Here is an 18,825-nt window from a genome sequence, read left to right as displayed (position 1 = left end):
AGAACATGTAATACACAGAACACATACGTAACACACATGCATCACATACATATTTACATACACATGTATGTTACATATATACACATGTCACACACAGAACATGTAATACACGGAACACATACGTAACACACATGCATCACATACATATTTACATACACATGTATGTTACATATATACACATGTCACACACAGAACATGTAATACACGGAACACATACGTAACACACATGCATCACATACATATTTACATACACATGTATGTTACATATATACACATGTCACACACAGAACATGTAATACACGGAACACATACTTAACACACATGCATCACATACATATTTACATACACATGTATGGTACATATATACACATGTCACACACAGAACATGTAATACACGGAACACATACGTAACACACATGCATCACATACATATTTGCATACACATGTATGTAACATATATACACATGTAAAGATGTAAACATACACATGTAACTCATACAATGTAACATATACACATGTAAACATACAAAGTAACACACAGTTACACATACACATGTAGAACATACATACGTTACACATGTAACACATACACACTGACAGAATATGGGTTAGGAAACCCTGCCATAGTTCATACCATGATCAGGCCCCCCCCCCCACCTTCCCCCTCTTATCCAACTTTCAGAAAAGTATTACCAACTTGTCTGTAGATAGCAAAATACCTTTTTATGTACAGACATTATGTCTGAAACAATATTTGTTATAAAAGTTAGCATATGATTTTATCAGCCAAGAAATTTTGGTCACGTTTCACATGACTTGTTCTTCAGGGCTTCTCATATGACCCCAACATGCCAGGGGGCCTGCCACCAGGGTATCCTCCACCGTCTCGCGGCATGCCACCACCGCACGGCGGTTACTCCACCCACCGCAGAGACTACCATCTCATGTCCCGCAGTGGCCGTGAAAGGGAACGGGAGCGTGACAGGGGCAGGGAGCGTGACAGGGAGAGGGTCCGAGACCACGACAGGAGAGACAAGGACCGAGACCGTGACAGGGGCAAAGACAGAGACAGGCGTAGCGTAAGTACACAGTCTGCGTGTTCGTCGAGTTTTGTGTGAATGCATAATACGTTGTGGGTGCGACATTTAGGTCTCATTAAGATTATCTTGCTACACCACTTGTTTTCTGATCATCGACATCCCAGACAGGTTTTCATAAATTCAGTCCCGTCTTTGATATGATTTTGAATTGACAGGGAGGAGGTTCGTGGAATGAGAATAACAGGAGAAGTTCTGGTGGCAGTAGAGGCAGGGTTTCCCCGAGACAGGCCATGCACTACTACAGGAGATGAACCACACCCGAAGAGAGGCTGCTAGCTTTCTTCTTCTTCTACAGCCATTGCCCTTCTCTTTATAATTTTACCCCCACTCACACCCCATTCCATTTTCAATTCAAAATGTCTCTCTGTGGCCTTAAAAAGGCTGACATATGATCAGTGTTTGTCTGAGGTCCATGTAAGACCCATGTCTTTAGTTTTTTTTTATAGTTTTTTTTTTACTATTTGATATTAAAATCCCCCAAAATAATGCCATTGAGTAGCATGACCAGCCAAGGATCCTTTCGAATAGTGATGAAAAATATTGAAAAAAAAATTGCCATTTTACAATTGATGATGCCAAGTACTGTGAAAAAGTGTGGGAACAACAACAGTGTAGAATTCAAATGGCATTAATTAATTTATTGGTAATTAACAGTCATTCATTGAAACAATATCATAATTTTGTAACCTAATTTTTCTGAGTGGTTGCTGGAAGATTTTCTCCAGGTGTGAAGGGTCTCGGAGGGAAACAAAAAACCCCCAACTGAGCTGTGACTGTGTGATTATGTACAGAGGACAAAAAAATGCACAGGATTTTATTTTCATTATCTGCATGTTTTTTTTGGGGGGTCCCTTCTTTTTACCTATTGGATGTTCTTGTAATGTAGTAATAGAGTATTTTTCTTAAATGTTTTTTAATTAATTTTGTTATTCAAGAAATTTGTCAGAGATGTGAAATGTTTTCAGAATACAGACTATTTTGGGGAAAGGGTGAGGGGGGGAGGGGGTAGAAGCATTTCCAAAGTAGTGGGAAAGTTGTTTACTCATTGGACCAACCTGAATATTGAATAGAAACATCTCCAGTGAATATTAGTAAAACAGAATTTGTTTAAGTTTAAGGGAGCTATCAGCTAGCATTTTATGATTTTGCTGCTGGTTGGGAAACTTTGCTGAAATCTTGAAGAGAAACTGTATTACACAGATTTCAAAAGCAACAAGTTTGTAGAAAATATGTTTTTGGATATTTTATGTCAATTAATATGTCTTGCAATGCATTGTAGAAGTAAACCTTTCCACTTCTTGTCCTTAAACCTTCAGGGATTTGAGTCGTTTAGATTTAAATCATGTGACTTTTCTGGTACATGTGGAGTCTTCCCTCCCCCCCTCACCCCACCCCGAGGTCATCCATGTGTCAGATGGTGCAGTGCCTTAGTTATGACTAGTTATAATGAATAAGATTATTAGCAGTAATTTGTGTCTTTACAAAAAAAAATCGACTTGATGCACTCCTCTGTACTTTTGTGAAATTTGTCCAAATTTAATTAATAACCATTAGTAATTAATAGCCAGTGGCGATTGTTCTCCAACGTGATTACCCTCCACAAAGAGGTTGAGAGGTCTTATGAAGCAGCAGGTTTGTTTTGGTAATCCACAGTCTCTCGCCTTGAGAGAGTACCTGATTATAACAGAGTCGGTTGCAGGAAATCATCACCATACGATGGTATGATTCCTTGAGAGAGTGGTTCTGTTCAAAATTTGCTATGATTAACAAACTGACTTCAGCCTACAACAGGTTGATAGTAGACACACCCTGGTGCTGACCTACTTTACATAGTAGACACCCTGGGGCTGAACTACTTTACATATATTAAAATTTGAGTTGTCTTTCTCAATTTTGACAAGAAGTAGTGAGGTTAATTTGCCAGCTAGTTGCAGTTAATATTATTTGCTGGAGGGGGGGGGGGGGAGGAGGGGGATGGGTGGAGAGGTAAGACTTTGCAACATTGATCGGGAAACGATAATAAAAGTTACTTCGATGGCAAAGTGTGAAAAAGCTGTGACTTCAGAGACTTTGATATTATGTTGATTATGTTGAAATTTATTGTTCCTCTTCAAAAAGCAGCACCAAACCCACTTCCTCCCTGCATATGCATTATAATTGCCAAACCCACTCCCTGGAGAAGTTGAACCTGCATGTTTGGAGAATATTGCTCAAAAAATACATAGTTATCTGGGAAGGAATATGAGGCCTGTTTGCCTTGGATTTATCATGCATTATAAAACGTAGCAAAAGTGTAATGTTCTTTCCATGTTTTGTTATTGTTTATTAATATTGAAGTTCCAGCTTTGTGCGCGTCAAAAAGCCTCATATCTGTTCAGTTGGTTTTCTATAATATGTATAATTTTCCTAATATTATTTGATCTGACAGGGATGGTCTTTTAGATTTAATGAGTAGCGTCGCAGATAACACAAATATATATATATATATTCAAAAAATTAACACAGATTTAAGTACCCTACATTATATATGATATTGGAATACAAGTTAGGCAGAGAACGTAACATTCTTGTCATCAAATGGAATTAAAAATTTCAATCAAACTTTGTGTGAACTGTTTGCTTGTAGGTCCCTGAAGACAATTCAGTTTTACTAAAATTTACATCTTCATGAGTTGCTCTTAACAAATTAATTCTTGATAAATTATGCAAATTTGGCTTTCATATTGAAACTCATATTGCTGTCATCGATGAAAAACTGAGAAAAGCTACAAAATGGTGTCGTACATGATGTGCACCTTGTGATAGATTGGTATGCTATTATTGAGGGGGGGGGGGGCGGGTGGGTGGGGGTGGAGGTGGGTAGAATGTAAAGTGTCATGGCTGGTAATGGACTCATGCTTGATCAAGTTTTGGGTGAGCATCAACCGTTGGATAACTTAATGTGGGAGGGGAGGGCCGGCAGCAATGTTCCCACACCTTAATATGGATGTCCATCCAAAAAAATGCATATGTCCATGACGTCAGATGTGATGTGTATTAGAACTTCACAATCCGACAATTGCTCAACCATCATGCTGTAATCGGCTCAACTGATTTCAAACTAGTATTTGACTAGATATTCATATTTCTGGAGGCTATGCCACGGTTGTTGTCATTGGGGTAATTTTTTTTGGGGGGGTGGGGGGGCAATTCAAGTTTTCTCTATGGTACTAGCCTGAACGAAAGTTTCAGTGTCAGAGGCCACTGTGACCTCAGCAATGTCATGTGAGTTCAAAGGTTAAGGAGCAGCTAGTCTAAGTTTGACCTCTCTACAATGTGGTTAATGTGAGGTAACACGTCCGTTTAACTATCATGTCTAATAAATATTTGTTGGTATCTTTCTTCAAGTCCTATTATTTGTGTTATTATATTATTATTATTAATTTTTTTTTCATTAAGACGTTTCGTTTTGTCACGTTGCTAGGTGTACAAGTTACAAGGCTAGCCTTTTTTATGCACAGCCCGTTACGTTGCAATTTTTTTTTAATGTTTTGTAGAATCGACCTATGATGTAAATAAATGAGAGACATGTGGAGACTTGTTTAAATGTCGTTTTTATTTTTAATTTTTATTATAATCATAATTATCATCATCATCATGTTAGTCATGAGTTTAGAACACCGAAAACATGGCCACCTCTGGTCAAATTATTATATCTGGTTAAAATTTTATGTATTGCCGCAAATTATGATAGAGATAACAAAAGTTGGTGACCAACGATCAACTCTTTATTACTAATCTGCATCGCACAAAATCTGCTAGAAAGCGCGAACATGGCCAGCAATGGTCAAAATCATTTTGTTTCATTGAGGCCGGAGCGATTCACCAACATGAGACACAGAATCACCCTCTACATCAGGGTTTCCCTAACTTTATCCCCCCACGAACCCCCTGTGGATGATGTCAGAGTTGTCGACGAACCCCCAACTTTTCGAGACTCGATCTGAGTCATGATACTATAATTCGCATAACAGTGCTTCGTAAAAGATCAAGTTCATAGTGTATTTTGTAATGACATGAAACAAGAGATGAACAAATATTTATTTGGAAACTTCAAGATCAGATTACGAATTGTATCACGCATCGATCACCCATCACACACGATGAGACGGATGCTCCCTTTTTATAACACATGCACGGTACGGTACTAATATAACATGCGTACGGAACGCGTTTGTCGATAGGAACGACTTGTACATTACTAAATTATGTGATATATCATAAACGTCTCACGAACCCCCCCTGGGATGGACTCACGCACCCCCCTGAGGTTTCATGCACCCCAGTTAGGGAACTCCTGCTCTACTGTACATTAACCCTGACCCTCCTCTGGGAAATACATTGAGGACTGGACGAATCAACCTTAGTTTGGAAACTTTTACTGGAGATGGGGTGGGGGGGGGGGGCGGGCAAACATGCTATCTAGCAAATCATGTGTGTCGCGATGTACGTAAAGAGCGAAGACACAGCCTGGGAGCGAAGCCAAACAACTTGAACCATTCTGAGCCCTGTTGACCTTATATCGAGACTAGCCATGTCAAGTAAGGTATCGCGAGTCCCTTGGAAAAGGTGAGAGTGGGGCGGGGGGGGGGGGGAGGGTGACAAATTACTTCACAGGTCTGGCTTTGGCTTAAATTGTGTGTTGATGATAGACTTTAATGTGCACATGAGGGGAGAAGGCAAAATTGAAATGAACACAGAAAATGGGTTAACTTAGACACGATGAATTATCTAACACACAATTGGAACAGAACAATGAAAAGAGTTTACAAAAACGTATGGAAACATGAGCTGTGAAGGTTTGCCTCCAAACAAGATCCTGCTAAGATTAACTGAACGTCAGGCTCTATAACGTTTTATATATTTATCTACACGGTGATTTACAGTCGTAAGCACTTTATTTAGCAAATTCTTCTCGCTTAGGATTGCAACTTATTGATTACTTAAGCTACCACAGAAGATTATCTCGATTTGCAGAAGACCTAAAACGACTCCTTTACAAACAAGTTTGTAACAAGGTGTATTACATCATATGTTTAATCGAAATAAACACCATTAAAATTCCTTTGTTAGAAGAGAAACGACCACAGGACTGGCCCCCAAAAAGAAGTTTTATTGGGATTCAGCAGGGGCGTATCCAGGATTTTCCAATAGGGGGGGGGGGGGCGCCAGGCATGAATGATCGCCGTCCTGGGGGATGGGTCTTAAGGGGAGGGGTGTACAATTTTTGATTTCAAAGAAGGGCTGAAATGCAAAATGGTGTCATGTGCATGGGCGGCGATACGTACTTCCGAGTGGGGGGGGATATGACCTTGTTGACTATCTAAGCGTAGCGCCACCATGGGTTGGCGCGAAGCGTACAAGAAAATTTTGGGATTAACAAACCCTCTAGATGGCCGGAAACGGCACTTCCCGAGGTTTCCAAGCGGCATATACCCAACTTTAAAATAGGGATGTCATGTCCAAAATATCTCATAATCAGGATCCAAAATACTTTTTTTTTTTAATTTCGGGTTTTATTTTGGGAAATTTCCCCTGTCAATCTTGTTTCAGGCGCAACGTTAGAATGTTCGAGAGCTCTGTTATATTATTCGATGAAGAAAATGGCCTCATGCAGGCTATATACACATGCAATACACAATTACACATAGTTACATTCCTAGGTACCGATTGCTAGGGCATCCAGGTGAAACGTGTATTAAGCATTACCCTGGTTACATGAGATTCTCAGCTGTTCGAGGGAACATGTACGTGTGTAGGCCTACTATAGGGCCTATATGAATACTATGACGGTGCATATATGTACTATATCAATACCGTGGGCGCAATAATACATTTTGTTGTTATAGGGCCAATGAAGCCTACAGTCAACTATTTTTGCTTTATAAAGACGCTTTACTTGAAAAGATCGCACTGCGTTTATGGTAGGCGAGAAATGAAGCTAAAAAAGAGCCGTACATTAACGAAGATGCATAAATGTAGGCATGAAAATATTCTTATCTTGGTGGGGGGGGATATGGTGCATTACATCCCCTCCACCCATTTTCATGGGGGATATATCCCCCCTCCACCCAGGATCGCCGTCCATGGCCATATGTGATCCATTTTTCGACCTTAATAAGCAACATTTCCAGTAAATATGGACACAAAATGCACAATTTAGTATGGCTGGCATGTCATTTAGTGTTTATAGTGATAATACAAACACAATTACCATCTATGTTTCTAAAACTATTATGCCGCCGAACTTCGCCAGAACCTTTTCTTGGCAAACAAAAAATAAAGCATACGGGAGGAGGGGGGGTTGAGCGATCACCGACATCTCACATAAAGGTCGTCATCATTTTTTTTTTTTTTTTTTGCTAAACTTTTTTTTTTTTTGGTGACGGCCAATAGGGGGGGCGCGCGCCTGTTGCGCCCCCCCTGGATACGCCCCTGTTCAGTGTAACGGGCCGAAAGAAACGTTAAATTAATGTATTTCGTCAACTCTTATATTTATTGGTCTTATGTATACGTAACTGACGCAGTCTCATCATCATTCGTTAAACATTTCCATTAGATTAGTTTTTGTTAATTTAGGCGACCACAGCAAAGCAACGTCTGGGAATTGTTAAACTTATAGGAATGACCTGTATACCTTACATCATACAAACAAAAATATGTACATAACTATATTAACATTTGGGGGTGAGGAGAACCCGTCTGCTATACCGTATTCATCGAACAAGTCATTTACGTTCCAATCACCCTCAGTTCTGTGCCTTTACTTGCTCGAAAACTCTCTTTCAGCCTGCTAACCCTTCTACCCCCCCCCCCCCCCACATCCTCATTCTCTTTTCTTGCTTCCTCCTTTAATGATAACTTGATACTATAGGTCTCTTATATAAATATCGCCGTAAATACAAACCATTCAACAGGAAGTTGAACCTATTTCCCCACCGAACTGAAAGAAAACATTTGCATGAAGTATAACATATGGTTCACCCTTTAAAACCCTTCGGCCATCTTCCCTGACTGGTGTCCTGCTAGGGATCGAACAGGACATACACCGAACACTGAGGCCTATACTAGTCTTTTGGTATAGCACGTGACTTTTCGATTTATGGAACGTCATTGCACGGTGGGCGAAATTCGGCGTCCCATGGAAAGCCATGTTCTTGTCAATTACGATTGTCAGCCACTGCATAGTCCACTTTCATCCAGACTCTATCAGACAGATTACATCCTGTAATTCTCTCGCACCAAGATGACAGACATCACAGTTTTGAAGTCTCATACAGTGTGAAACAACTGAAACCAGGCTCAGCATGGTGACTCGAACGAATGTAATGTCCTATTGTGTGACGTAATCACATCATTTGCATAATTCCTTTCTGTATTTTCCCTATCGTGATAAGCCTCACCTAGAGTTTCTAAATCTCCCAAAGCCTCTGCTTTTCTCTTGATTTTAGCTCTCGTCAGATATTCTAGGAACACGATGCTACTTATGAAAATTACGGCAGTAATCGGTACTAATATATACAACAACATCTCGACTACTCCGGACTCGGATTCTTCCATTTCATAATCGGGGTAATCGCTGTTATCGGGGATCGGCGAAAAGTCGTTCTTAGGTGTGACTGGAGCATTATCTTCTCGCTTGGCAGACGATAAGCTGACAACATTGACAATGGTACCGTCTGACATGGAACATACCACATCACTTTCAGGGTACTTCGTTTGAATCCATTGTCCTAGCGGTTCAGGACATCCGGTGCATTGCAGTGGATTGCCACTTAAGAAAAGATCTGCAAATTGTCCGAGGGCGGGAACAATTGGTGAAACATCTTGGATCAAGTTATCTTGGAGGTCCAACTTTCTCAGGAACTCTAAACTCAGAATCGATGGCGGTATAACTGTCAGTTGATTTGCTGGAAGAGATAGGAGCTTTAACAACGGGATTTTCTCAAATGTGTCTTCATGAAGCGAAGATATTTGATTTACCCCCAAGTACAAATATTCGACATTTGGGATTTGATTAAACACGTCTGGGTGAATTTCCTCAATTAAATTTCGCGAAAGGATTAAAGTCTGTAGCGATTTCAAACCAACAAACGCTTTTGCTTCTAATATTTTAATCGAGTTTTCTCCTAACGACAACTTGGTCAAAGATCGTAGATCTTGAAAGTTAACCTCTCCGACAGAGGTAATAAAATTGCGACCCAAATTGAGAACTTTCAAGTCTGTAAGATCTTTAAAAATACCAGCTTCTAATTCGCTCACGTTGTTGCCATTTAGGTACAGTTTCTTCAAAAAAACCGGGCCCGAAAATGCTCCGTTTTCAATCCTTGTAATACCGCTCTTTGAAATATGCACAGCCTTTAAATAGGTGAAATTTTTGAATGCCTCGAAGGGCAAAACACGTAGGTTGTTCCCCTGTAGGTTTAATTCAACGGCAGATGAACAGCTGTTGGGTATGTTACTAAGGGAACGGTTACTACAATCGACAGTGTCAGTTGAATTATCGTACGCACAAATGACGTCACACGAAGGTGAACTTAACACTTTGGTCGTCTGGCAGTTTACGAGAAAAATGACCAAGAATATAACGATGTTAGAAACCATGCTACCTATTTCCATTTTGGGATGAGGTTTGATCCTGGTGAGAGAGAGAACAGAAAGATGAGAAGAAAGAACGAAACACTGATTAATAAATATGTTGATCATTTATATTAATCTTTATAGGTTATGCATTTACGTTAATACTAGTACCAAAAATAAGGGGTTTTATTTCTACATAGCCACTTTGATGTGCTGTCGTTGAAAACATGCCTTATGGATTGACTCCATAACTTTCCAGCAGTACCGTACATGTCACTCCATGGAAGAGGGAGGTGGTCCAAAAGGGGCCGACCAGGGGATTTGCCTTAACTGAATATTTGGGTTCTACAATCATACATTGAGGACAACTTTTAAGCACGCGTTGGAAGCTGCGTGTATTAATTATACTTTCCCTATATGTTCTTCTACACCGCATTTTCGATGGAAATTTCGATAATTATTGATACCGGATATTGACATGGCTATATCGCTTCTTCAAGAATGCACGCTTTACTTTCTAAGAAATATGTTTGATTACTTTGGTAAATTTAATTTTGAATGATGCCAATTGGAGATTTGGGTACATTTCCTTGCATGTTTTTTCTTCAGTTCCCCATCCACCCACAACCCCCCCCCCCCCCTTCCCCTCCTTATAGTTATTGAACAGTCTGAATTTATCAAAATAGAGGGCGCATTATAACATTGAATTTTTACTGATATTCTTTATGTTGAATTCACTAACTGAATTTCGAGTGAATACTTGAACGTATACTGTTACAGCATGGCTGCTTTAAGATAACCACACGACGGAGTCCATCACTCACTTCTAATCTCATTTCTTATAAAGTTCGTTTGCAGTGATAAATCATTCAGATTTACACCACGCAATAAGTAACCAATTAAATCGAAGTACGCATTCTGATCTATACGTCCTCTCTCATCCTTCTATGTAAACAGACTTTAAACAATAGGTGATTAATAATCAACCTAGCCTATAAGCTTACATATATAAAATACAGTTGTCAAAGGTATAAGCCCTTATTTGTATAGGCCTATACAGACTCTGGTATATTGGTGTCTACAAATAGAAGAATCGTGTGATATTGCAATGCGTACAGATAAAGTTACAGAATTATTTGAAGTGTTTTAATAACTTAATAACAAAGAACAGCTCATTTTTAATGTCAACTGTTTTCATTTCGAGATGGCAATACAATTTCTTTTCGAGTGAGATTAATTGGTAAAATCTTGATGGATCTCCACGGCTCGCATCATAATTTTTTTTTGGCTCAAATATTCATTGCAGTCTATCTCAGAAATAGAGCGCATTTTTGCCCATTTTATGTCTTATTGCACCAATTCACTCAAATTAATGTTGTATAGTCAACATTAGATGAGTTCTTTTTGTGTCTCTCATTGACTTATTGCCTCTGTTCCAATTCTCGTCTGTCTCGGTTTTTCAATCATTGACTAAATATCCTATACAGTGTGTATATATCCTAATATACAACAGTAATCATGGGCCGTATAGTTCTTCGGTATCATAAATATGTATTATAAAAGTTACGGTACTGGAGTATGTTTGCAATAGGCGTTGCAAAGCCCCCCCCCCCTTTATCCCCCTACCACCACCGATACAAAGCCGTTCTCTAGTACATAGTAGGGATAAGGGTGGTCAACGGGCTCGAGGAGGGGTGGGATCTTTATCAGTCTCATACGTGGGGGGTGCGTGTAATGAGATAATCCCATATCGTATACATCTTTTTATACGGAGTATCACGAATTGTTATACGAGGGCGGCCATAATAATAATAATAATAATATAAAGCATTTATATAGCGCCTAACATCACAAAGGCCACTAAGCGCTTTACAGTAAAAAGCGCTTTACAGTTCCTGGGATTCTCGGTAGGGTACAAACCCCTTCCCTTTCCCCATGGTTCCTTAACTTTATGCCAAATATTATAAATACATATTTTATTTTTAAATATATATTAAGATTGAAACAGGATATACTAAATTCACATTGAAGGATGTACCGCCATGTATCATAATAATCCAATAACGTACTCGAAATATTAAAATGTGAAGGGGAAGGGGTGGAAGGGGTCATGATAGCTGTTGCTCCATGAATAACCACACAAACTGAACGTTTTGTATCTGTTTTCGAAACGGTACTTGTTGGAGGTTGTCCCCCCTCCCCTCCCCCTCACCACTTACTATTCCCTATGCAACAGTCAGACAACTAGCAAAGTAGGTAACTAATGTTTCTTTTCTTCTTAGATTTGATAAACCCGTATCCTAGGCCTATTCTGATACTTTGATAACTTTTATTGAGACCTATATTTCCCCAATCCTTACCCTCCACTAAGCCTCCCTCCTACTCCCCTACTATAGGCTACTCTTCTTTCTCACCCCATGCGCTACCCACGTGCACCTACTCCCTCCTAACTGGCTCTCTACTTATCTCTCCCTGCTGAGTTCGCATGCATGCGTCTCAGTCGTCGCGTTTCCAGAAACCTCGTCATTTCATTTGGCTGTACGCAACTACCGCATAAAAATAGCTTTATTTCTCCAAGACCGCAATAACGCGCCTTTATATAACATACTGTATTTACATTAAGCCAATATTGTACATGCCTATACTATGTAAATCGAAACATTGAACAATGATTAATTGCACAATGTTGTTATTCTACTGAAGGCAAACCTTGGATATTGTCTGTTATCTTCGAACGATAAGCTTCACAAACAGTAACCACGAAAGTATCTCGAGCCTAACCCCAAGACACGTGACATATATCAGCAAGACTGCATGACTAGCCAAAACGCCCTTGGTACACGATTCAGTTCATTGTTTAAAGGATGAACATCCGGCCTACCAAATCTTTTAGTCTTAGTATATTTACACGCTAAATGTATAGTCCCATGGTTATTTTATGGCCAAACTAGTTCATTACTCAAAGTTACATGCCATTTTCAATATCAATATTTTTAATTATTTAATTTCAATATTTTTCAATATCAGGCCTTTCAACTATTTCATTCTGGCCCGATATGGACCCACAGTCTTGCACTTAGCGGATATGGTGGCTATTAAGAGCCCACGTATAGCGGGTTTGGTAGCCATACACGTACAATGTGCATAGTTCAATCTATAGATAGGTATAGTGAAATATGGATCCTCTTTGGCCATTTGCTTCTACCAATTCCTTTCCCTTGTAGAAAACAGAGAACCCCTTCGATATGCCCGTTAACACTCGTTTTGGCTGATTGGGCCACTGTTGACCAGGTTTAAACACACAATGAACATGATAAGCATATTTAAAGTCTCGCTTATGTATAAACCCCATTGATCCGTTTTGTGTTCTTCCATGTGAAGAGCTGATCGAATTTCTGCTGTGTTAAACCACGGTTGGTAAGTACAGCCACCACACTTGATGAGGGTTTAAATAGCAGTTACTAAAGAGAAGGCTGGTTTGAAACTTGAACTGGCCTAATGTCACTAATGTCACTAATTTGTGCTAATTAATCACTCGGTAGACGTAATATATATTTATGTATGCATATACATGAATGTGTATATGTATATGTATATCTATACGGAACAAAGTATGAATATATAATTATGGAGAGCTATTTACGATTATATGGAAGAGCATTATAGCTTGTTTATACAGAACTTTATCACTTTATCTGTCGGGGTCTGACCAATGAGCTGCCTTGATTTGCTGCTGTGAGGCCAAGGGCGGCGGAACCGGGGGGCGGGGGGGGGGGCACGTGCCCCCCCCACTTTTCCTCAGGTTAAAAATGTGCCCTTTTTCTACATAAAAATTTCTAAACAAAAAAAGAGTTTACAAAGCGAAACCCACGTCGAATGAAATATTTCGGGAAATTTTAAATGTTTACTACCATAGGCATAGGAGCGCAATTTGATTTGGGGGGCTGTAACGACTTGCCCGAAAAATATTACCCAAATTTTTCGCGCGCTGCGCGCGCGCGTTTAACATGTTAATGCGCATATCATATAGGCATGCAAAGGTTATTACATCGCATGCCAATAAAATACAAGCATGTGCCGTGTTATTACCCTTCCATATTGGTTACAATTATTGGGAAAGTCATTACAATAATAATGATCATAATAATATCAGTTTAACCATTCAAAAACACATAACCCTACCCCATCCTTTCGTATTTTGACATATTTCATTTGCTTTCATGCATGTATCGATCGCGTACGTATGCAGGGACTTGGACTTTATAATGATTTCACCTCATTTTGTCTCGAAAGAAAACTTGCTCCTTGTTTCCCAATTTGCACATTAGATATATTGCAGTGCTAGTATGCATTGTTTCCTTGAGGGGGGGGGGGGGGGCGTTGCTGGAGTGATGTGTATACGCAAATAAGATAATTCAATACGAGTTATGAAGGGTGCTAAATATCAGGCTGCATCAATCCAATCGAATTTCTGCAAAGTGCCCTTCGACGTTGGTTCCCCCTCCCCCAGATTAAAAGTGCTTCCGCCGCCCTTGTGTGAGGCAAACCGTAACTATGGATTTGTTTCACTCCCGTGTCGAAGGAAGGATTATAAAGTATAAGCCTATACTGAGTGTGGTACTGTGCTTGTAGAGAGATGCCCGGCATAGCCTATCATGTACTATACATATAGCTGTGTGTGGAGAGATGCTCACGCATAGCCTATTATGTACTATACATAGCTGTGTGTGTGGAGATTGTTGACAACGTCATGATCATACGGTTCCAATTTTGACTATACAAGGGGAATGGGTTTGAGAGTGAATCACGTTGTTTTGGTTTTTCGTAGCCTTGCATCAATTTACTTAAATAGTACCTTAAAGGTATTTAATATTGACTTTAATTCCACATCCAGGGTAGACAACACTAGAAACAGGGAGTGGTGTGTAATGGTCACCGAGTGAGATAGATTTAAGACTTAAGGTAATCGATGAGGTAATATAGTTGATAACAGTCTGCCGTGAACTTGTCAATACATAGAATAAGGGGATGAGATACATCATACAACGTGTAACAATGTAACCTATAAGCTGTATGCTGTTTAAACTGTAAGCGCAGATGTGACCGAACAATAGGCTCAAGACTGGAAAATAACGACAGGGGAGAAGATAGCTAAGTTATAACATCATTGTAAAAAGCAACCAATCAATCGTCAATTGTTAATGAAACCTGAATTCTTAACACAAACAGGGAATGCATAGGCCTATATGTTAGAGGTCTCTAACACCTCGGCCGACACCAGCTTTGCCACTTTGGCGTTTTAAACAACCAAAATGACAACAAACTCCAAAAATGTTTTTAAATTTAACATTGGCCTGAGGGAAATAAACGTCCGGAGTTGAATAGAAATAGTAACTGAAAACTATTAATTTCTCCCAAAGAACAGGCATTGATTTTAACCATTTCAAGTTGTTCCGTCCGACACACTGTGGACGCGTAGGATGTTTTTATCTGTTTCAGTCCCTACTATGTTCGTCTAAGACACGGTTTCCCTAACGTTACCCCCCCCCCCCAGGAACCCCATGCGGATGTCAGAGTTGTCCACCAACCCCCAACTTTTCGAGATTCGATCTGAGTCATTATTATACTATATTACGCATAACAGTGCTTCGTAAAAGATCACGTTCATAGTGTAATATTGTAATGAAAAACAAAACAAGAGATGAACAAATATTTATTTAGAAACTTCAAGATCAGATCAGCTCTTTATCTTCATGACGGACGTACTGTCATGCGGTTAGTACACCAACTTCACCAAAGTCATGCGGCCTGTGTCTGTTTCATAATTCAGTTATTTATCACATGCACGGTACGGTACTACTATGGCAACATATGCGTATGGAACGCGAAAGAGTTTGTCGATAGGTACGACTTTTGTACATTACTAATTATATGATATATCTGATGTTAGTTCAACAAAAAGTACTCTAGTTTTGACTTTCAGAAACGTCCCATGAACCCCCATGGGATGGACTAACGCACCCCATGGGGGTTCATGCACCCCAGTTAGGGAATGGTCTAAGAGCACCCGAATTGCGAGCCCACACAATTCCTATCCACACACAAAGTCAATTGTCACAAAATAACAGCAAGTTTGTATTTTTCGTTTGTTTTCACCGGATTTGGCCGTTAATTTGACCGGTTGTGTCACAGAAAAAAAGCTGACAATCCTGCCTGACACAACAAAGTACGAAAGGACCCGTCTAACTTAGGCTGTCCTACAATATATTCGACTATATAATGTTGAAAATCACCATCGTTGCAAGTAATAGCAAGATTAATAATGGTTATCGGTCACTCTTGTCCAAATGTGAAGCAACAGTTCACATACAATCTCACAGCAGTCTCATTTGATGAGAAATTAATTTTTAAATATTATCAAAGAATGGGAAATAGGCCTACATATACGGTTTCTACAGTCCTATCTGACGGTAAGTATGTGCCTATATACTAAGTGAGAATTTTAAGCAACTTTGTTGACGCGTTAAATATAAATGATGGTTATAGGCCTTTACTATATCTGCACACTTTTCAAGATCCCTGTCAACTATTCCCCTTACATCAATCTCTTTTGTGTTCAACCTATCTGTATTCTGTGCTGGTATTTTGTATTTTGTACCTTGTAGTTTCTGTTACTTGTGATTCAGGCTCTGAAGAAGATCCTGCTAGGATTGAAATGTCAGGCCCTCTTACTGTTACACATTCTCTTACACAGGCTCTTTAGTGGGTAGGCAGTTTGCTAACAGTTTTGTTTCATTTTGATTTTCACTATTTAAGAATATATAATTTAGGCTTGTTATAACCAAATTCGTGGTCACTTCACAAATAATGGCTGCTGTCTCTATCGGCAAAGCGTTTGCGGACCGGGACTGAAAGTGTATCGATCAAAAAACAAATAAAGGTTTAGAGTTTTACCCGTCCAGTCTCTTCTCGAGTTTTCTTTTTAGCCTATATAACTTCATGGTACAGACTGTTGATCACATCATTTGTGTGATTAAACCAACTTTTTCAAGGCAAAAGTCTTAAAGCTCTATTACACACTCTGTGAGAAATTACCAAAAATTGAATGTCACAACGAGGACATTGTATGTGACTGTATGATGCTTCACCCATAGTAAATGATGATAGGAGGGGAAATGGGTTGCCGAAAGGGAACTGACTAGTCTTGGTATCGAGAATGGGGGTAGGGGATAGGAGTGGGGTTGTGGGATGGGAGGGATGGGGGTAAGAGGAAAGCGGTGGGGGAGGGAACCGACAAACAGTGAAAGATGAACTGCAATGCATGCGTATCTAATGTACCCCTTCCCCGCTCCCTCATATTCCATAATGCTGACTGCAAGGCTTACAACCTGTTTGATTGTCGCACGTATACGTTATCCCTTTTCCGAAACACCAAAACTTGCAGAAACATTTTGTGCCCGCCACCCCCACCCTCCCACCCACATCCACATCACATATATAGAAACACGTCGATGGACGACATGGGTGCAAGCGTACGAGTGTCTTCACCCTTATTTGGGGTCATTCTCTAGCCAGTCGGAACGAAAGACAGCCAACCTTTAATTGCGAACAACTTAATGTACACGCGTACAACTCCTTCGTTAAGTTTCCTTCCTGCGTGTTCAAAGATGACACAATACTTGACGTAGTTTATAGTACAGTTGACATTGACACCACACTATACAGAGGCACATACTGTGTTACATATCTTATGCAATGAGACGGCAACATGACCTGTCACGATGTACCACATAGTGGGGTTACTGGTATGTGTATGTCTTAAATTCTTGACTTCCAGTGACATACACTATTATGACAGGACGTGCATAAATAGATTGGGAGGTTCATCGATATGTCACATATATTATGTTTCTACAAACTGCAAACTTCTGTAGCCTAGTTCGGAGGCTTCTGCACAACATATATCGGTGACAAAAAATAACCGTGAGTTAGGGGGTGAGAGGGGGTGTGTGTGTGTGTGTATATATATATATATATATATATGTATGTATATATATAGATATATATATATATAAATATATATATATCTATGTATATATATATATATATATAAAACAATCTGTAAATTAACAATTGAATTGGACTTCGGACTATATTCGGAGACTATATTAATTGCCCTTAAGATTTATTACTTTTGTCCGGTATCAAAATTTTATTGCATTGTTTTCTTAGAATTTAATGTTGATTGCATGTTAGTGTTAGTAAACATGAATAAAATAACAGGTGATCAAAAATGTATTAAACGGTCAGTTCACTTTTTTTGATGATAAATGGTCGAGTTGCATAATGATTCATTAGTTGAGTTGCATTACAGATTGCATAATGCATCGTACACACAGATTACACATGCAATGAGTGACAAGCGATAATTTAATTAATGCAGCTACCTTGTTTCTCACGGTTCTGTGCGTTTTCCTCGATGAATAAATTTATTCAGTACCACGGCAGTAACCTCGGTTGCGAGACAATTTCTTTGAAACGAATGGATCCAGACTACAATACTACTATACCATTCGTAGACAATCCGAGTCAATGACAAGAGATGGGACTCGGGTCTTAGGCTACATACACATTGAATGAAGGAACCGACCTCCCTTTGTCGTTATTGTCAGAGCCGTTGGGCTTCAAAAGGTGGCGCTAGATAATTTTACTAATTCCATATTTCGGAGACGGACGGGAAGGTATGTACAAACCTGTACCGTTCTGATGTTGGGGTGGAAACCAGAGTCGGATAATCGAAAAGTTAGATTAACACTTCGAGGCAAGACATTTCAACTTTCTAATTCTGGAATTTGCATGATGCTTACTTTAATAAATGGTCAGCGGAAGAAATGAAGCATTTTGGTGCCTATATATAGCCGGATATGGCCCCGACATTGGGCACACCGATTAAAAAAACATCGGGTCAGAAAGTTTACTTTTACACCTAAATAAACATTACAATACAGAAAATGACGATATAAATGAAAATAAAGATATAAATGAAAAAATGACGATATAAAGAAATTATAGCGAACCACTACTTACATGTTACAATAACTTATTC

The 18,825-nt window shown here is 39.4% G+C and overlaps 2 protein-coding genes across 6 annotated transcripts in view; one reads left to right on the top strand and one right to left on the bottom strand.

Annotated features, from left to right (window-relative positions):
* LOC139983315 (uncharacterized) overlaps window positions 1–4,674 on the top strand; it is a 21,881-nt gene extending 17,207 nt beyond the window's left edge. For all 4 annotated transcript variants that reach the window (XM_071996802.1, XM_071996813.1, XM_071996785.1 and 1 more), the window contains 2 exons: window positions 828–1,079; window positions 1,256–4,674. In XM_071996802.1, the coding sequence (XP_071852903.1) occupies window positions 828–1,079; window positions 1,256–1,351 (348 nt within the window). In that variant the 3' untranslated portion in view covers window positions 1,352–4,674. The remainder of the gene's footprint in view (window positions 1–827; window positions 1,080–1,255) is intronic.
* LOC139983329 (uncharacterized) lies at window positions 4,510–18,825 on the bottom strand. 2 transcript variants are annotated; one of them, XM_071996837.1, is made up of 2 exons: window positions 18,807–18,825; window positions 4,510–9,777 (listed from the first exon to the last, which is right to left on the bottom strand). In XM_071996837.1, coding segments are annotated over exons 1-2 (1,338 nt in total). In that variant the 5' UTR covers window positions 18,809–18,825; the 3' UTR covers window positions 4,510–8,441. The 2 variants fall into 2 exon arrangements, with proteins under 2 accessions (XP_071852938.1, XP_071852947.1); XM_071996846.1 differs by lacking the exon at window positions 18,807–18,825 and adding an exon at window positions 18,167–18,352.

The sequence above is a fragment of the Apostichopus japonicus genome, chromosome 2 (genome assembly GCF_037975245.1).
Source record: "Apostichopus japonicus isolate 1M-3 chromosome 2, ASM3797524v1, whole genome shotgun sequence".
Lineage (NCBI taxonomy): Eukaryota > Metazoa > Echinodermata > Holothuroidea > Aspidochirotida > Stichopodidae > Apostichopus > Apostichopus japonicus.
Note: the sequence above shows the minus strand (reverse complement) of the source record. Positions and strands in the feature narration are given on the sequence as shown.